This window comes from Chlorocebus sabaeus, chromosome 6, assembly GCF_047675955.1.
Source record: "Chlorocebus sabaeus isolate Y175 chromosome 6, mChlSab1.0.hap1, whole genome shotgun sequence".
Classification (NCBI taxonomy): Eukaryota; Metazoa; Chordata; class Mammalia; order Primates; family Cercopithecidae; genus Chlorocebus; species Chlorocebus sabaeus.
In genome coordinates, this window is record NC_132909.1 from 58880249 (window position 1) to 58900456 (window position 20208).

Genomic DNA, 20208 nt, shown 5'->3' on the forward strand with positions numbered 1-20208 from the left:
CCCAAAGTGCTGGGATTACAGGCTTGAGCCACCGCGCCTGGCCAAGAAAACTTTTAAAAAAATTAGTCAGATGTAGTGGTGCACACCTGTGGTCCCAGTTACTCAGGAGGCTGAGGCGGGAGGATCGATTGAACCTGGGAGGTTGAGGCTGCAGAGAGGTATAATTGTGGCACTGCACTCCAGCCTGGGTAACAGAGCAAGAGCTTATCTAAAATAAAATAAAATAATACAGGAAAGGTTGGGCATGATGGCTCGCAACTATAATCTCAGGGCGTTGGAGGCCAAGGTGGCAGGATCACTTGAGGCCAGGAATTCGAGACCAGTCTGGGCAACATAGTGAGACCCGCCCCCATCTTTACCAGTACATTAAAATTAAAACTAAAGCAATTAAGTCTGGGCGCAGTGGCTCACGCCTGTAATCCCAGCACTTTAGGAGGCTGAGGCGGGCGGATCACCTGAGGTCAGGAGTTCGAGACCAGCCTGGCCAACATGGGGAAACCCCGTCTCTACTAAAAATACAAAAATTAGCTGGGCGTGGTGGCGGGCGCCTGTAGTTCCAGCTACTTGGGATGTTGAGGCAGGAGAATCGCTGGAGCCCAGGAAGCAGAGGTTGCAGTGAGCCGAGATTGCAACCCAGCACTCCAGCCTGGGGAACAGGGCAAGACCCTGGCTCAAAAATCAACAAATAAATAAATTAGAATGACACCTTACAGAGGTCATGGATTTTGTCGTGCTCATCCCTGGCGTTTCCTATGGCCTAGCACAGTGCCTGGTACACAGTAGGTGCTCAATATATGTTTTTGGCATGAATGGACTATGGTCCCTCCAGCCTGCAGTACCTCCTGCTGACGGCAGTAGCCACTATGGCCACCAGGGGGCGCCAGAAACCACGCAACCGGCCCCCGCCCGGCAGCCTCGGTTTTCCACTCTGCGTAATGGGAACGGCGGAGCAGGGGTGTGGGGGATGCGGGGAAGGCACAGAAGGCTGGTGGCTCTCCCGGACCCCAGCCCCTCCTCGCTGTCCCTTGCCTCTCCCCTCCTGCCACCCCATCCCGGCCCTAGTTTTTTTTTTTTTTTAAGTTTTTTGTTTGTTTGTTTTTTGTTTTTTGAGACAGAGTCTGTCGCCCGGGCTGGAGTGCGGTGGTGCTGGGATTACAGGCATGAGCCACCGCGCCTGGCCTTCTTTTCAAAGTTTTAATCTTGCATTAAAGTTACACATGCGGCCGGGTGCAGTGGTTCACTCCTGTAATCCCAGGACTTTGGAAGGCCAAGGCAGGCAGAACACCTGAGGTCAGGAGTTCCAGACCAGCCTGGTCAACACAGTGAAACCCCATCTCCACTAAAAATACAAAAATTAGCTGGGCATGGTGGCGGGCGCCTGTAGTTCCAGCTACTTGGGATGTTGAAGCAGGAGAATCGCTGGAGCCCAGGAAGCAGAGGTTGCAGTGAGCCGAGATTGCAACCCAGCACTCCAGCCTGGGGAACAGAGCAAGACCCCGGCTCAAAAATAAATGAATAAATAAATTAGAATGACACCTTACAGAGGTCATGGATTTTGTCGTGCTCATCCCTGGCGTTTCCTATGGCCTAGCACAGTGCCTGGTACACAGTAGGTGCTCAATATATGTTTTTGGAGTGAATGGACTGCGGTCCCTCCGGCCTGCAGTACCTCCTGCTGACGGCAGTAGCCACTATGGCCACCAGGGGGCGCCAGAAACCACGCAACCGGCCCCCGCCCGGCAGCCTCGGTTTTCCACTCTGCGTAATGGGAACGGCGGAGCAGGGGTGTGGGGGATGCGGGGAAGGCACAGAAGGCTGGTGGCTCTCCCGGACCCCAGCCCCTCCTCGCTGTCCCTTGCCTCTCCCCTCCTGCCACCCATCCTGGCCCTAGTTGTTTTTTTTTTTTTTTTTAAAGTTTTTTGTTTGTTTGTTTTTGTTTTTTGAGACAAAGTCTGTCGCCCGGGCTGGAGTGCAGTGGTGCTGGGATTACAGGCATGAGCCACCGCGCCTGGACTTTTTTTCAAAGTTTTTATCTTGCATTAAAGTTACACATGCGGCCGGGTGCAGTGGTTCACCCCTGTAATCCCAGGACTTTGGAAGGCCAAGGCAGGCGGAACACCTGAGGTCAGGAGTTCAAGAACAGCCTGGTCAATACAGTGAAACCCGATCTCCACTAAAAATACAAAAATTAGCCGGGCATGGTGGTGTGCATCTGTAATCCCAGCTACTAGGGAGGTTGAGGCAGGAGAATCGCTTGAACCCGGGAGGCGGAGGTTGCAGTGAGCTGAGATCACACCACACTGCACTCTAGCCTGGGCGACAGAGCAAGACTCCTTCTCAATAATAATAATAATAATAAGAGTAAAGTTATACAGTGTGCATTTTTTTTTTTAAACGGAGTCTTGCACTGTTGCCCAGGCTGAAGTGCAGTGGTGCGATCTCTCTTGGTGCAAGCTCCACCTCCCGGTTCACGCCATTCTCCTGCCTCAGCCTCCCGAGTAGCTGGGACTACAGGCGCCCGCCACCACACCGGGCTAATTTTTTGTATTTTTTCAGTAGAGACGGGGTTTCACCGTGTTAACCAGGATGATCTCGATCTCTTGACCTCGTGATCCACCCGCCTTGGCCTCCCAAAGTGCTGGGATTACAGGCGTGAGCCACCGCATCCTGCCTACAGTGTGCATTTTTAAGAGCTGAGTCATCTAGATTTGCTCAGAAAATTATACGTGTGATGTCGCCTCCCTGCAATTTCCCCCACAAGAGGCTGCTTTGTTGTTGTTGTTGTTGTTGTTGTTGTTGTTATTTTGAGATGTAGTTTTGCTCTGTCACCCAGACTGGAAGTGGCACAATCTCGGCTCATTGCAACCTCCACCTCCCAGGTTCAAGCGATTCTCCTGTCTCAACCTCCCGAGTAGTTAGGGATTACAGGCGTCCACCAACACGCCCAGCTAATTTTTGTGTTTTTAGTAGAGACGGGGGTTTCACCATGTTGGCCAGGCTGGTCTGGAACTCCTGACCTCAGGTGATCTGCCCTCCTCAGCCTCGCAAAGTGCTGGGATTACAGGCGTGACCCACCGTGCCCGGCAAACAGGCTGCTTTTAACTGCTTGTTTTAATGTTGACTTCCGCATCTCTAAGTTATGACTCTTCAGCCAGTTTTAGCATTTTTTTTTTTTTTTTTTTTTTTTTGAGATGGAGTCTCGCTCTGTCGCCCAGGCTGGAGTGCAGTGGCCGGGTCTCAGCTCACTGCAAACTCCACCTCTCGGGTTTACGCCATTCTCCTGCCTCAGCCTCCCGAGTAGCTGGGACTACAGGCACCCGCCACCTCGCCCGGCTAGTTTTTGTATTTTTTAGTAGAGACGGGGTTTCACCGTGTTAGCCAGGATGGTCTCGATCTCCTGACCTCGTGATCTGCCCGTCTCGGCCTCCCAGTTTTAGCATTTTTAAAAAAATATGTATTTCCTCTTCATTATCTTCATCAATGATCTAACCTCCAGCCCTTCCTCCGCTTTATCTGGCATCCAAATTGCTTGGAAGGGGGAAGTCATGAACACCCAGATTGTGCCCCCCCCCCACCACCCCGCCCAGTTTCTGGTATGCGAAGTCTGTTGGGGCCTGGAAACCTGCATTTCTTTTCCTTTTCTTTGTTTTGAGACGGAGTCTCGCTCTGTCACTCAGACTGAAGTGTAATGGGGCTATCTCGGCTCACTGCAACCTCTGCCTCCCGGGTTCAAGCGATTCTCCTGTCTCAGCCTCCCAAGTAGTTGGGACTACAGACGCCCACCACCACACCCAGCCAATTTTTGTATGTTTAGTAGAGATGGGTTTTCACCATGTTGGCCAGGCTGGTCTCAAACTCCTGACCTCAAGTGATTCACCCACGTCGGCCTCCCAAAGTGCTGGAATGACAGGCATGAATCACTGCGCCTGGCCCCTCCCCCAAACTTTATCTGGCATCTGAATTGCCTGGAAGCAGGGATTCATGAACACCCAGATTGTGCCCCCCGCCAACTCTGCTCAGTTTCTGGTGTGTGAAGTCTGAGTAGGGGCCTGGGAACCTGCATTTCTTTCCCTTTTCTTTTTCTTTTTTTTTTTTTTTTTTTTTTTTTTTTTTGAGATGGAGTCTGGCTCTGTCGCCCAGGCTGGAGTGCAGTGGCCGGATCTCAGCTCACTGCAAGCTCCGCCTCCCGGGTTTACGCCATTCTCCTGCCTCAGCCTCCCAAGTAGCTGGGACTACAGGCGCCCGCCACTTCACCCGGCTAGTTTTTTTGTATTTTTTAGTAGAGACGGGGTTTCACCGTGTTCGCCAGGATGGTCTCGATCTCCTGACCTTGTGATCCGCCCGTCTCGGCCTCCCAAAGTGCTGGGATTACAGGCTTGAGCCACCGCGCCCGGCCTCTTTCCCTTTTCATTGTTTGTTTTGAGACTGGGTCTTGCTCTGTTGCCTAGGCTAGACTATAGTGGTGTGATCATAGCTCACTGCAGCTTCGAACTTCTGGGCTCAAGTGATCCTCCCACCTCAGCCTCCCAAGTAGCTGGGATTACAGGCATGCGCCACCACGCCCAACTAATTTTTGTATTTTTAGTAGAAACAGAGTTTCTCCATGACGGTCAGGCTGGTCTCGAACTCCTGACCTCAGGCAATCCGCCTGCCTCGGCCTCCCAAAGTGCTGGGATTACAGGCATGAGCCACTGCATCTGGCCAAGCCAGGCTAATTTTTAATTTGTTTTGTAGAGATCTGGTCTTGCTATGTTGCCCAGGCTGGTCTTGAACTCCTGGGCTCAAGTGATCCTCCTGCCTCAGCCTCAATCCCAAAGCACTGGGATTACGGGCATGAACCACCGCACCTGGTCTCGGAAACGGCATTTCTAACAAGCTCCCAGGTGAGGCTAATGTGACTGGCCCAGGGACCATACCTTGAGAACCAGTGGTCTAAATCTTTTTTTCAAGACAGATTCTGGATGAATCAGGGGCTCTGTTGACGACCTGTGTCCAAATAACTCTTCCTAGAGCCTTAAAATGGTGGAGACCAGGTGTGGTGGTTCATGCCTGTAATCCTCACACTTTGGGAGGCCAAGGTGGGTGGATCACCTGAGGTCAGGAGTTTGAGACCAGCCTGGCCAATTTTAGTAGAAATCCTGTTTCTACTACAATTACAAACATTTGCCAGGTATGGTAGCACACACCTGTGGTCCCAGCTACTTGGGAGGCTGAGGTGGGAGGATTGCTTGAACCTGGGAGGCAGAGGCTACAGTGAGCCGAGATCGTGCCACTGCACTCCAGCCTGGGTGACAGAGCAAGACTGCATCTCAAATAAGAAAAAAACAAAAAATGGTAGTAAAATACACATAACATACAATTCACCATTTTCACCATTTCTTTTTTTTTTTTGTCTTGCTCTGTGGCCCAGGCTGGAGTGCAGTGGTGCCATGTCGGCTCGCTGCAACCTCCGCCTCTCGGGTTCAAGTGATTCTCCTGCCTTAGCCTCCCGAGTAGCTGGGATTATAGGCATGTGCCACCACACCCGGCTATTTTTTTGGTATTTTTAGTAGAGACAGGGTTTCACAACGTTGGCCAGGCTGGTCCTGAACTCTTGACCTTACGTGATCCGCCCACCTCGGCCTCCTAAAGTGCTGGGATTACAGGCGTGAGCCACCACACCCGGCCCATTTTCACCATCTGTTTCTTTTTTGGAGACAGTCTTGCTCTGTTGCCCAGGCTGGAGTACAGTGGTACCATCTGGGCTCACTGCAACCTCCGCCTCCCGGGTTCACGTGATTCTCCTGCCTCAGCCTCCCGAGTAGCTGGGACTACAGGCGCCCGCCACTACGCCCGGCTAATTTTTTGTATTTTTGGTAGAGACGGGGTTTGACCGGGGTTTCACCAGGATGGTCTCGATCTCCTGACCTTGTGATCTGCCTGCCTCAGCCTCCCAAAGTGCAGGCTTGAGCCACCACGCCCGGCCATGTGTAGATCATTGTTATTTACATGTACTGTGTATATCACTGTTATTGGCATATTTTGTACATATCAATGTTTTTGGCATGTAGTGTGTATATCACTGTTAATAATGTGTATTGTGTAGATCAATGTTAGTCACATGTATTGTGTAGATCAATGTTATCGGTATTCATCGTGTGTAGCAATGTTATTGGCATGTATTGCATATAGCAATGCCATTTGTATGTTTTATGTAGATCCATGTTAATGATCTAGTATAGATTCATGTTATTGGCATGTATTGTGTATATCCATGTTATTAGCATATATTATGTATATGCATGTTATTGGCAAGTGCTGTGTATATCCATGTTATTGGCATGTGATGTGTATATCCATGTTGTTGGCATGTATTGTGTATATCCATGTTATTGGCATGTATTGGGTAACTCCATGTTATTGGCATGTGCTGTGCAGGTTCATGTGTTTTTTGTTTTTGAGACAGAGTCTCACTCTGTGGCCCAGGCTGGAGTTCAACCGCGCGACCTTGGCTCACTGCAACCTCCACCTCCTAGGTTCAAGCGATTCTCTTGCCTCAGCCTCCCGAGTAGCTGGGATTACTGGTGTGCGCCACCGCGCCCAGCTATTTTTTGTATTTTTAGCAGAGACAGGATTTCACCATGTTGGTCAGGATGGTCTCGAACTCCTGACCTCAGGTGATCCGCCTCCTCGGCCTCCCAAAGTGCTGGAATTACAGGCGCGAGCCACCGCGCCCTGCGAGATCCATGCTACTGTCATGTGCTGCGCAGTTCCCTGTTACTGGCACGTGCTGTTTAGATCCATGTTATTGGCATGTGCTGTGTACATCCATATTATTGGCATGTGACGTATAGATCCATATTATTGGGATGTGTTGTGTAGTTCCATGTCATTGATATGTGTTGTGCACAGCAATGTTATTGATGCTTATCGTGCCTGTCAATCTTTCTTACCTAACACGATGGAATGGCGAGCCTGGCGCTGTCCTCCCACCCCTGGGCGCGAGGGGGCACTCGAGGCGCTCCTGGCCGCGGCTTGCACGCCGGCCCCGCCCCCGAGTCCCCATTGGCTGCGCGCCGTCCGCGGCGTCGCACGCACGCAGGCCCCGCCCCGTCCGCCCCGCGCCGGCCCGGCGCGCCCTCCCTTGGCCGGCGGCGCTTGTTGTTCGGCGGCGGCGGTTGCAGCTCGGGTACCCCTCGGGCGCCCCCGCCGCCGTCCGCACGCGGCCATGGAGCTGGAGGTACCGGACGAGGCGGAGAGCGCCGAGGCGGGGGCTGTGCCCTCGGAGGCGGCGTGGGCGGCGGAGAGCGGGGCGGCGGCAGGTAACGGCCCGGCCTCTGGGGGCTGCGGCCCGCTGGGCTCGTCCGAGCGCTGAGGGTCGCGGGGCTGTGGGGCCGGGACTGGGGCTGCACGGTCGCTGCGGGGTCCCCGCTGGTTCCGGTAGCCTGGGGCGGGGCAGCCTCCTGGAGCCCCGGGGAGGACGGGCTGGGGCCGCGCCGGGAAGTGGGAGGTCTGAGGGGTGCCACCTCCCACCGCTCCAGGGCCGGGGGCGACTCTGCGTGGGCGCCGCTGGGGACCCCCGTTCTGCCGGCCTCTGCTCGGATCCACTCCCCGGGGCTGCCCGGCGTGTGAGTGGCGGCTGCTTGGGTGGAGAAGGCGGGGGTCTCTGAGGCCGTGCGTGTCCACCTCGTGATGTCACCTCCCTTTCTGTAAGTCCCCAGACCTGGGTCCGGGTGCGCGACCTTTCCTCACCTTCCTGGGCGTCAGTTTACCTCCCTGCTACAATGAGGGAGGAAAAGGGTGACATTTCAAGATGCCTCCACCGCCCCGGCTGTGCACACAGGGTTAGTCCTCTCCCTCTCCCCGAGCCTTCCCCCGGGACACATTGGTGGGGCTGCGGGCTGGGCGGGGGGCGCGGTTGTCTCATGCCCCTTTTGGCTGCTTCCTGGCCCTCCAGCCGGGTAGGTGCGGGCAGCTGGGCCTGCCCTTCTGTGGGGACGGTGTGCAGAGCCCAGAGGAACGGAACGGTTCCTTCTCTGTCGAGGTCACAAGCTCCCAAATCGGAAGTTTCCGGATTCACAAAATCCTCTGCTCCTCCCAGGCAGCCGGCAGCAGCAACGTCTCTGTAGACACCCACACGGGCATCCGTCCTCCTTCTCCCCCCGGGCCTCCCGAAGCTTCCTTGGTTGGCAGGCGGGCAAGCGGGCGGGCGGGCGATGCGTGCTGCCTGGGAGTTGGGGGAGATGTCTGGAGAGAGAGAGAGTGTGGAAGTTATCAAGTCCCCCCCCCACCGCCCCCAGCCTTGAAAGACACTCGTGGCTTCCCTCCTGGCGGCCATCTGGAACTGCTTGGTGGATGACCCGGTTCCTTCCCCAGAGCCAGTGGCCTCGCCCCTTTCTTTGCGGGCAGCCAGTGTCCTGGCCTGGCTAACACGAGACATGGTGGAGGAACCCAGGCAGGGCAGCAGGCCCCAGCCCGGGTTCCTTTCTCGGGCCCCCCAACTTCCGCTGTCAGCCCTCTGACCCCAGCTGGTCAGAGACAAAGTAACCCAGGACTCGCTGACCACGAGAAAACCGCACTGTGACCATTCATCTTATCGGGGGCTCTGGGAGCACTGGGGACAGATAAAGTTGCCAGCTCCAGGAGCCATGGCTGGGGCTGAGCATGGGCGGGGAGGGGACAGCTGGAAGGTCAGGGTCCGGCATCTCTGCCCATCCCTGAAATCCACAGAAATCGGACCCCAGCTGGCCATATATTGCCTCTGAAATTTTAAAATTCAGAGTTGCCTCATTCCTCCAACGCTATCTCTTCTGTGTCAGTGCTGGTGAGTTTAGGTTGTGCCTGGCTGGGCCACGGAGACCTGAGCACTTAAAGGGGCCTGCTTGTTCTTCACCAAGATGGTTTCATGCCTCACTGGGGCTTCTCTGCCTTGGCGGAGGTATGTTGAGCCAGGAAATGAGGGGGGCTGAGCAGCGCCCCTGGCTTCTGTCCACTGTACGCCAGGAGTACCTCCCAGTTGTGACAGCCACAAGTGACCCAGACGTTGTTCAGTGTCCCCTGGGGAGAGGATGGCCCTGGTGAGAAATGCCACACGTTTATGACTCTGTGAACTGCTTGCTTTTTATCTGTGGTCATCTGGAGTCTCCCCACCCTATGTTGGTATCGGTTTGTAGAGAGGGCGAGTGCCAGGCAGTGGTTAAGGGGGAGCCCCTGGAGTTGTTCCCACCAGGGTACCCCTCCCAGCTCCACGCCTCAGTTGCTGTGTGGCCGTCACTTCCCTGGGCTTCAGTGTCCTGTCTGTAAAATGGGGTGATGACCGTGTCTGCCGGGGGCTGGCTGAGCCTGGGATGAGTTGGCACTCATGTTTGGTGACTGTCGTGCCGGTTGGCCGCCCCCTTTGGGCCTCTCCATCGTCAGTGCCTCCAGGCCCCTGCTGAGGCCCGTGCCGGTGGTTTCTGGAGTCAACTCTTGCTGTTAGAAGCGATGGTGACACCTTCCAGAAAGCTCAGCTACAGCGGGAGCCTTGTCCGACGGGCTGAGGGAGGCTGCCCGCTTCCCATGGCACTGCCAGCGCCCAATGTCGTCGTCCTTGGCGATTTCGGCCGATCCGATGGGAGGCAAAGCAATGTCTTGCTGGTGTTTAAAATCTGGTTCCTCTAATTGCCCGGGCTCCTGGCTTCTGGCTCCTGAGACGTGGCCTGAATGGCGTCTCCATGGGCCATAGCTGTGGGGCACGTGGGGGCCGTCTCGGGAAGGCCAGGTTTTGGGATGCGGCTGTGCCCGCTGTGGGGGCCGATGGCCTGTGGTGGGGTTTGGTCTGAGCCTCTTCCAGGCTGTCCTCTCTCTGTGATGCCCCAGAACGCTCAGCTCCATCCCTGCCCCGCCCCACTCCCACGGCTGATCTGGCGGCAAATGATGTCAGCTTCACCTTCAGAACCGGCCCAGAACCCACTGACTCCTTCCCTGTCCTCTGCCTCCCCCGAGTCTAGCTTGGTCTTCCCGGGTCCAGTTCGACCCTCCCCAGTCCAGCCTGGTCTTCCCCAGTCCAGCTCGGTCCTCCTCCGTCCATCTCAGTCCTCCTTCTCCCCCTGAGCCAGGCCCAGCACTCCTGCTCTTCCTCTGCTCCCTGTCCCACATTCCAGGAGGACCCCATTAAAAACCAGCAGCCCAAGTCCCACCCCTCCTCTGCTGGCAGCCCTCCATAGCTCCCACCTCCCTCAGGGTCAAAGACACAGTCCTCCTTGAAGCCCATCACGCCCTGCACAGCCTGCGCCGGGCCTTTGCCCTCCCCTCCGCACTCTGATGCAGGCCCATGGGCCCCTTGCTGTTCTTCCAGCACGCGGGGCGTGGTCCTGCCCCAGGGCCTTTGCACTGCTGTCCTCGCCCCCTGCCTGGAATGCCCCTCCTCCTTTCTGTGTCCTTCACTCCCTTAGCACTCTCCAGGTTTTGAGGGAGCATCTCCTCTCCCTGAGGCCTCCCTGCCCTGCTGTCACTACACAGCGGCCTCCCCTCCTCCGTCCCCTGCCCTCCCGGTTCCTCTTCCTTGTTTGTGTCACCATAGCACTTGTCACCACCTGAAACATATGGCTCTGCTGACGTGTTTTCTGACCATCTCCTCCTGAGCGAGAGCTCCGCCAGGGCCAAGACTGTCTGTGCCGCTCCTGCGGCATCCCCTGCACCCGGAAGAGCTCAGCACAGGGCAGAGCCTGGTGAACATCAGGTGCACGAGGGCAGCAGTGCCAGGGAGGAAGGGCAGGGTAGAATGGGGTGACTGGGAAGGTCTTGCCAAGAAGGTGGCATCTGAGGGAGACCTGTGGGTGGTGGGCAGGAAGAGGGCATGGCCCCAGCAGAGGCCCCGTGTGCCTGGAGCACAGTGTGGTGTGGTCACAGGGCCGAGCAGGGAGTCAGCACCACCACCAGGGCCTCCCCTGTAGCTGTGGTGGTCTACATAAAAGGTCAGGGGGGCCTGGCACGGTGGCTTACACCCGTAATGCCAGCATTTTGGGAGGCTGAGGCAGGAGGATCACTTGACCTCAGGAGTTTGAGACCAGCCTGGGGCAACATAGCAAGACCCGTCTCTACTAAAAAAAATTAAAAGAAGTAACTAGACGTAATTGCATGCACCTGTAGTTCCAGCTACTCAGGAGGCTGAGGCAGGAGGATCACCTGAGCCTGGGAGGCCGAGGCTGCAATGAGCTGTGATCGTGCCACTGCACGCTTGAGTAACAGCAAAATTGTATCTCAACAACAACAACAACAAAAAAGTCAGTGGGATTGTGGTGTCTCTCGTTGCAAGTCAGCAGGGCCCAGGCGGAGGCTGAGGATGCTGGGGACGGAAAGTTCCTCATTGTGTCCCGCCCTGGCCTCCTCCCAGGATGCAGGTCAGGCACTGTGACCGCCGCAGCCTGGGTGCCCCGGTGGAGAGGCATCGGGAGCTGGCCCTCCTGGGTTCACACCCAGCGCCACTGCATGCCAGCTGGGGACGTGTGGCCTCGGTGTCCCTGTCTGTAAAGTGGGCGTGATGGCTGCTTTTCTCCTGGGCTGCATGGAGATTTGGGGGGTAAAGCCCTTAGAAGGCACGGTGCAGGCAGCCGGCCCTGCGAGAGAGCTAGGATGCCCCCTCCCTCCCAGGTTGCTGTTGGAGGAGGAGTCCCCTTCGTGTGCTGCTTCTGGGGGGGCCAGGTGCCAAGCGAGCTCACCTGGGTGCTGGGGTCCACCGTGGGAGTCAGGGCTCGCGAAAGCATGGGGTCCATTCCTGCAGGTCCTCACATGGGCTCCAGACCTTTGTTGAACACCTCATGTGGGCCGGGTGGGGCTCAGGGTGCCCGGTCTTTTGGTGCCAAAGGGACTCCCTTGCTGACCCTTTGGAGCCCTCAGTTGCTGGGCGTCAGGCTGTGGATGGCAACAAGTGGCCACATGAGACCCCACCCGAATCTGTCCATGCCAGTTCTTATCAACAAAGTTTTATTGGCAACGGCCACACCATTTGTTCCCTTGCCGGCCTTGGTGGCCTGCATGCTGCAGCGGCAGAGCTGGGAGCTGAGTGGTCGCGCTTGGGACTGCGTGTTCCGCAAAGCCAAAAACACTGCCCGCTCCTTCATGGAAGATGTTTGCCCAGCCCAGAGCCAGGCTGCGTTGGGCGGTGGTGAGTGTGGGGAGGGTACCTGGGAGGTCGAGTGGCCAGGCTTGTGGCAGCCGAGGACTTGGAGGCAGGTGACTGTCGCCACGAGCTGAACAAGGATGGGCTGCGGCTCAAGCGACGTAGGTGGTGGCACAGCCGCGCCGAGCCGTGGGGTGGGAACGTGCTGCACCCACTTGAGCTGCAGAAGTGAAGTCAGTGCGATGCGAGAGGGTCGCGTGGGGTCGAACGTGAGGACAGCGGGCGGCACTGGCGTCTGAGTGGGGCGGCGAGCACCCATTCACAGCCCTGGCGCCTGGTGGGGGATGGTCTGTGGGCAGCCGTGCTCTGTGGGGTTGGGGCAGGTGTCCAGGTGAGTGGCACCGGTGCCTGGACAGGGCATGGGGAGGTGAGAGCTGGTGAGGGAGATGTGGGGCCCGGAAGGATATTGGCCCAAGCCTTGGAGCTGGGGGCCGGGGTGGGGAGGACTGAGGACAGAGCAGGACTGTGGGACAGAGCAGGACTGGGAACCCAGGCTCTGTGGCAGGTGTGTGCCGATGTGGGGTGAGCAGGCAGTGGGGACCCCCAAAGCAGGTGGAGCCTCCAGGAGTCTGGGCGGGGTGGTCCCAGAGCCTGGTGTGGACTGAGCTGAGCCTGCCTTGGCCACGGAGACCCGTGTGCCTCTGAGCAAGTGACTTCCCTTTGTTTTAAAATTTTAAAACTTTTTTTGTAGAGATGAGGTCTCACTATGTTGTCCAGGGTCCAAGGGTCTGTCCCAAGCAGCCCTCCTGCCTCCGCCTCCCAAAGTGCTGGGATTACAGGCATGGCCCCAACAGTGGCCCCTTCTTTGCCTTTTGGAACGAGAGCTGCAGGTGTCCTGAGTACCTGGCAGGACAGGGATGGGTGAGGGCCCAGCCCCTGGGAAGCTGCGTGACCTGGGTCTTTCTTTACAGATGGGGAAACCGAGGCTCCAGGAGGGCTGGAGAGTCCACACAGGGTGGGGCCGTGAACGAGGAGCGGGGCCTAGGCCTCCCTGCTTCCTGCTGCCTGCCACCTGGCCTGGGCAGCGTGTCCCTTTACACAGGACCAGGCCGGGCAAGACCCTGTAAGGATTTGCCGGCAGGCGCCAGCTGGACAGGGGCCCGCGGTGGTGCCAGTGATCGTGGGGATTACAGCCTGAGGGGATTAGCTCGGAGCCCCTGCACCTGCCTCCCCGCCACGCTGAGAGGCCAGCTTGGGAGGGGCTGGAGTTGAGCATGAGGGCCCCCAGGTGCCTGAGCTGACGTGGGGGTGCCAGGGGACCGGGCCTCTGACTGAGTGAAGAGAGGACCCCAGCACCCTGCCTGGCCGCTGTCCTCCACTCAGGTGGGGCTGCTGATGACGGTTTGGGGGAGTGGGGTGCGGTTCGGATATCGCCAACATGTGCTCTCCTATGTGTGCTTTGGCCGGGTGCTGGGGGCCAGGGAAACAAGAGGGCCAGGTCCCCGAAGGAACTCTGGGAGTGGGGCCAGGATGTGCAGACAGCAAAGAAAAGCAAAACACGCAACGTAGTGGACGAGACAAGTGCCGGGGAGAACAGCTGAGCAGAGGAGGGGAGAGAGCGGCAGAGGAGGTGCCCTCAAGGCCGGGGACTCGGGGGTAATGCTTGAACAGAGGTCCAGGGGAAGCCAGGGGGTCGTGGAAGTGTGGGGGGAGCCCTCCAGCAGAGGCACTGTGTAAAGGCCCTGGGGCAGGACCACGCCTGGTGTTTTAGAGGAACAGTGAGGAGGGGAGGGTAGGGAGGGGACGGGGCAGGGTGTGCAGGGCCTTGTGGGCTACAGGGAGGACTTGGGCTTTTACCCTGAGGGAGGTGGGAGCCATGGAGGGCTGAGGGCAGAGGAGGGTTGGGCCCTGACTCAGGAGCTCACAGGCACCCCCTGGTGGCTGCTGTGGGGAGGACAGATGGGGTGAGGGCGGGAGCTGGGCTAGGGGAACCAGGGCAGAGGGGAACATGAGCAGTGGACCACCTGGGATGGATTTTGGGAGCAGAGCCAGCAGGACCTTTTGAAGGGTTGAGTGTGGGGCTGAGAGGGCTTGAGTTTGATATCAAGGTTTGAGCCTGAGCCCTGGAAGGACAGAGCCGCCCTCAGCCAAGATAGATGCAGGAAGGGCCGCGTGGGGGCCCCCGGTGCCCAGCATGGCCGAACTGCGTGTAAGACCCCAGGAGCCCCTGTGGGGAGCGTGGGGGGCGGTGGTGAGAGCCGGCAATGGGACTGGGTGGGGCCGTCAGGACCCTGGTGGTGGCCGTGCTCAGTGGACGGTGTCTCTGTTCCATCGCGCTGTTGGCAGGAGGACAGCTGAGATGAGTGGGTTCGGTTGCTCAGCCGCTCCGTGCCTCAGTTTCCTCATTTGGAAAGCAAGGTCCCTTGAGGATTAGATGAGTCAATGCACACAAAAGGCTCAGAGCCGGCCCTGCCCATGGTGAGCGCCCAGGGAGCGGGGAGGGGGACGTGAGCGGGCAGTTCCCACTGTGCGCCCTTCCCATGCGGTGCTGGGCCTGGCCACCTATGTGCGCTGACATCAGCAGGGCTGCTTGGGCAGGGAAAAGAGCCTGGGGTGGGAGTAGCTGCCTTGAGGCCCCGTGCCTGCAGCCCCAGTGTGCCCATGTCTGGCTGGTCCATCCTCCTGGGGCGAATGCATTTCCCCAGGCGCATATGAGTCAGCCTGGCTTGGCGTCTGCTGCCAAAACAAACATCCCCGCTCTCCTGGCCATCCCAGAGGCTCGTTTCTTGCTTGTGTTGGGGGCTATGGTGGTTTTGCTCCCCTGATGTCTCAGATCCAGGTTGACAGAGGTGCTGTCACCCTCAGTGCAGTAAAGACTCCATACTTCTGTAACCCAGAAAGGTGGTACGTGTATTAAAATGCGCTCTGATTGGTTTTAATCAGGTTTGGTGAGGCCAAGAGAGCAGGAGGTGACTGCTATTGAAAAGCTCTTGTGCCGGGCGTGGTGGCTCAAGCCTGTAATCCCAGCACTTGGGGAGGCCGAGACAAGCGGATCATGAGGTCAGGAGATCGAGACCATCCTGGCTAACATGGTGAAACCCCGTCTCTACTAAAAAATACAAAAAAAAAACTAGCTGGGCGAGGTGGCGGGCGCCTGTAGTCCCAGCTACTCGGGAGGCTGAGGCAGGAGAATGGTGTAAACCCGGGAGGTGGAGCTTGCAGTGAGCTGAGATCCGGCCACTGCACTCCAGCCTGGGCGACAGAGCGAGACTTCGTCTCAAAAAAAAAAAAAAAGAAAAAAAAAGCTCTTGTGTTACAGTTCCCAAGAGAAGGGGCCCGACTGCGACCCATGCAGGGCCACCCCACACAGGGCCACCCCACACAGGGCCACCCCATGCAGCACCGGCGTCAGGCAGGAGCCAGAGGGCAGAAGGGTCGGGCCAGGGCCTGTGTGAGGCTTTGGTGGGAAGGAACGGGCCAGGCGGGGTAGGTGGGCTGGGTGTGCCTGGGATGGGCTGGTTTGACCCCCAGCTGTTTGCAGCTCCTGGCTGTTGGGGTGGTCCCTGGTCTGGGAGCTGGCCCTGGGGTGATTGAGGACGGGGAACCTGGGCGTGGCACATGAGAGTTTGATCGGGCGTGTGGGCTCGCAGTTGGTTGCTCTGCACGTCACAGTGTGCTTGCAGGAATCCGCTAACCCTGGAAGGGGCCGTCGTCCCCAGATCAGCGAGGCCCCCAAGATGTCGTAAAATCCAGAAAACAAAACGCAGCATCAGCACTGTACAGACCGGGTGCTCGTGTTCCGGCAGCAGAGGATGCGTCCATCTCTCCCATCCTCACCAGCCATATGGGCGTGAGGCGACTTCTTCCCTCACTGTGTCATTGCAGCGTATATTTGTCTTCCTGTGACTCAGAGAAAAAGTCCTCGTGGGTCTTCTCAGCATTTCCTCTTTGTTTTCTTGGAACTGCGTTTCCACAAGGGGAGCAGAGACCACTCGAGGAGAAGGGACTCGCCCCACAGGAGCTCCTTCGAGCTCCTCCCAACGGTCACCTGTGTTTCTATCAGAGCTAGAAAATGGAGTGTCCCCACCAGGGAGACAGGGTCACCTCCGAGGCTGGCTCCAAGCTGCCTCAGCTCCTGCAAGCTCCATGGCCCCGGCCTCGACCCTCCCCGGCCCATTTTCCTTGCACAGTTCCTTCTTGTAAGCGCACACATGTCAGGTTGAACTCTGACCTCATTTTCTGGGACCTGTATGATTGTGTCTTTCCCGGTCTACAGTTACCTATCACCATCTTGTTGATTCGTAGGAGCTCTTTATTTGTTATGGCATCTATTCATGTATTGGTGACACAAGTGCAAGTACTTCTTTGCCCATCTTCTCCTACGATGATCGTTAATGCCCGGCAGGTATTTTGGGGTTTATGTGGTCAGACTTATCACTCTTGCCTTTTTTGGTTTCCTAGTTTGGTGTCATGGATGGGAAAGTCTTCCTGTTCTGAGGTTGATTAAATTCTGCTAAGACTTTTATAACTTAGCTTCTTTTTTGTTCACAATTCTTTTTTTCTTTTTTTTTTTAAGACAGTGTCTCACTGTGTCACCCAGGCTAGAGTTCAGTGACGTGATTGTAGCTTGCTGCAGCCTCAGCCTCCTGGGTTCAAACCAGCCTCCTAACTCGCTGGGACTGCAGGTGTGTGCGCCACTGTGTGTGGCTAATTTTTAATCTTCTGTGGAGACAGGGTCCTCCCATGTTGCCTGGGCTGGTCTCGAGCTCCTGGCCTCAAGTGATCCTCTTGCCTTGGCTTCCCAAAGTGCTGGGGTTACAGGTGTGAGCCAGTGCGCCTGGCCTATTTCTGGACTTTTTGTTCTGCTTCATTCTTCTGCCTTTACCTTCATGCTACAGCCATATTTTGTCTTGAACAAATGATAACATGTTCACAGTTTAAAAAAAAAAAAGTAGTCAGACGTGCAGTGAGTAAAAGGTGAGTCCCACCTCACCCTCTCCATCTCTGTGGGGATAACGACTGTCACCGCAGGTGTTTCTCTGGGCCGTACACTTGGGGCTCAGATTATATTAGGCTGTTTAAAATAGTGTGTTTGGAAAGCTTTCCAGTCTATAGAAGGGGCAGGAATGCTACAGTGAACACCCATAGAGCCCGCACAGAGATCCGCCAGCTGCTAACGTTTTGCCATGTCTTTATCATTCTGTGTGTGTGGGAGTGTGTGTGTTAGTGAGTGTGTGCGTGTGTGCGAGTCTGTGTGTGTGAGTGCGTGAGTTAGCGTGTGCGCCTGTGATTTTGTCAGGCCATTTGCATGTTGGTTGCTGGCACGGTGCCTCTCTGCCTGAAGCAGCCAGTTCCGTTATTTGGGGTAGTTCTTTATTTTATTTTAATTATTTTAATTATTTTTTTTTTTTTTTGAGACGGAGTTTTGCTCTTTAGCCCAGGCTGGAGTGCATCTCGGCTCACCGAAACCTCCGTCTTCCGGTTTCAAGCGATTCTCCTGCCTCAGCCTCCCGAGTAGCTGGGATTACAGGCGCCCGCCACCATGTCCGGCTGATTTTTTGTATTTTTAGTAGAGATGGGGTTTCACTATATTGGCCAGGCGGTCTCAAACTCCTGATCTCGTGATCCACCCACCTCAGCCTCCCAAAGTGTTGGGGTTACAGGCGTGAGCCACCGCGCTGGGCCTGTTTGTGGTAGTTAGTTTGTGAAGCTGCTGCAGACACTTCAGGCGCACACTGAGCCCTGACTCCAGGGGAAACCCAAGGTTGGGTTCCTGTGAGCCTCTGGGCACGACGTTTCCATTAGCCAGTGGATAACGTGACCTTGTTGTATGTCCGTTTCTATTTCAAGGCATCTTACTTTAGGGCTGGGCGCGATGGCTCACGTCTGTAATCCCAGCACTTTGCGAGGCTGAGGTGGGAGGATCGCTGGATCGCTTGAGCCTAGCTAGGAGTTTGAGGCTGCAGTGAGCCGTGATTGCGCCACTGCACTCCAGCCTGGGCGACAGAGTGAGATCCTAAGAAAATTTTAAAGACACCCATGTTGTTGATTTATCCACAGGGAGCTCACGGACCGCAGGCCTTGCGCCAAGCCCGCCCCCTCCCCGCCCATCCTGGGCACTTTCCCGGCCCCACCCCCCCTTCGCAGGCTCTGGGTTGCGGGCAAGGCCAGAAGGGGGACCCCGGGGCATGTATTCAGCTGGGTGGGGGCTCAAAAACGGGGTAGGGGGCTGTGGCCACGTGGGCGCGGGTCCCACTCCCTCGACCGGCCGGCTCCGTGTCTCTCTCGCTCTCGTTCTCCCCCTCTCTCTCTTCTCTCTCTCTCTTTCCACTCTCAGTCCTGTTTGAGCAAAGCTTCTCTCACTGCGGGTTTCTCCATGGGCTCATCCCAGTCTCTAGCCCTGAGGGACACGAAACCACCTGCGGACAATGCCTGGGGGGCAATTTCAACAGCACAATCACCTGCAAAACTGCAAAACACACTCAGCCCTCAGTGGACCAGGGAAAGCCAGGTGCTCACAGCAGGAGCTGAAACCAGGGGCGAGGGGCCTCACTGGAGCCGCCTGGGGATGTGTGTGCCCCAAAGTACTGGGGATGCTGCCCTGGAAATAGCCTTCTGGTCTTCCAGACCCCTCCCCGCCCACAGCAGGGGGCCAGGGGCCGTCCCGCCCGCAGATGAGGAACACACAAGCCCCTGGAGGCTCTTCTGTGGCACCCTCCTCTGTTTCCCACCGCGGCCTAACCTCAGGCCCCGGGCGGAATTCCCTTCAGGGCCACCGTACTTGCCGGAGGGACCCTGGGCCCTGGAGGACAGGGACGCTGGCCAGCCGCGAGGGGCGTCCACCTCTGCTGTGCTGGAGACGGAGCGCGCAAAGGGGTGGGGATCCCGCGCAGACTCTGGCTGCGGGAACCTCAGCTCAAGGCCCATCAGAATCTCCCGCAGCCCGCACGGACCGGGCTTCCCCTAGGGGCCGGCGTGTCCTGTGGACCCTGACCCGTCCACCTGCTGGCTGGCCACGCCCCACAGCCTCCGGCCCCGGCCCGCCCAGAAGCTTGGTGCTGACGTTGGAGCGAGCCTCTTTCTCCCTGGACACTGGGGCCCTGGGATATGGCCCAACAGTTCAGGGCCTGTGGAGTTCTGGACGCTCCGCCCGCCCGCGCAGGGCTTCCTGTTTACCGCCCTGGCTCCTGCCCGCCTGCCTGCTGGGGAAAGCGATGACTCTGCGGCCTGGCGGGGAGCACCCAGCAGGGAGAAGGGAAAATGGGGCAAGGAGGAGGGGCGGCCGACTACTCCGGTGGACCGCAGGCTGTCCCCCCACCGTGCTGGGGTCCCCCAGGTGTACCCTCCCCTGCGGCCAGCTCACCCCCTCCTTGCTGTGTCCTGCAAGTGTCCTGTGCGTGTGTGTGCATGTGTCCGTGTATGTGTGCGTGTGTGTGTGCGTGTGTATTTGCATGCGTGCGTGTGTGCGTGTATCTGCGTGTGTGTGTGCGTGTATCTGTGTGTATGTGCATGCACGTGTCCATGCGTGTATCTGTGTGTGTATGCATGTGTGCGTATGTGTGCACGTGTGTGCGTGTATGTGCATCTGTGTCCCCTTCCCACAGGCCCTCACCGCTCCCTGCCCCTGTGGGTCCTTGCTTCCTTTCCTGCCCTGTGTTTGGGACATACACTTTGTTTTGCACTTGGACTTCTTACTTAGTCTTTTTTTATTTGAGACTGAGTCTTTGCCGCCCAGGCTGGAATGCAGTGGCACAATCTCGACTCACTGCAACCTCTGTCTCCCAGGTTCAAGAGATTCTCCTGTCTCAGCCTCCTGAGTAGCTGGGATTACAGGCATGTGCCACCACAGTTGGCTAATTTTTGTATTTTTTTTAATAGAGACTGGGTTTCTCCATGTTGGTCAGGCTGGTCTCGAACTCCTGACCTCGTGATCTGCCCACCTTGGCCTCCCAAAGTGCTGGGATCACAGGTGTGAGCCACCGCGCCCGGCCTTAAATTCTTTTTAAATAGCTACTTTATTGGGATATAATTCACAGACCCTACGTTTTACCTATTTGTAACGTGTACATGTGTTCATAGGTTTTAGTATGTTCACAGTTGTACAGCCCTCCCGTCTTATTCCAGAATAT

General features: G+C 57.0%; 1 protein-coding gene across 6 annotated transcripts in view; it reads left to right on the forward strand.

Moving 5' to 3' along the window:
• Positions 1-7092: 7092 nt before the first annotated feature.
• The window catches only part of PIP5K1C (phosphatidylinositol-4-phosphate 5-kinase type 1 gamma), a 65270-nt gene continuing 52154 nt past the window's right edge, over positions 7093-20208 (forward strand). For 4 of the 6 annotated variants that reach the window (XM_037994478.2, XM_007994792.3, XM_007994794.3 and 1 more), the window contains exon 1: positions 7093-7301. In XM_037994478.2, the coding sequence (XP_037850406.2) occupies positions 7208-7301 (94 nt within the window). In that variant the 5' untranslated portion in view covers positions 7093-7207. Of the gene's footprint in view, positions 7302-7777; positions 7824-20208 lie in introns of those variants that run through there. The other 2 variants (XM_073017124.1, XM_073017123.1) reach the window with 2 other exon arrangements.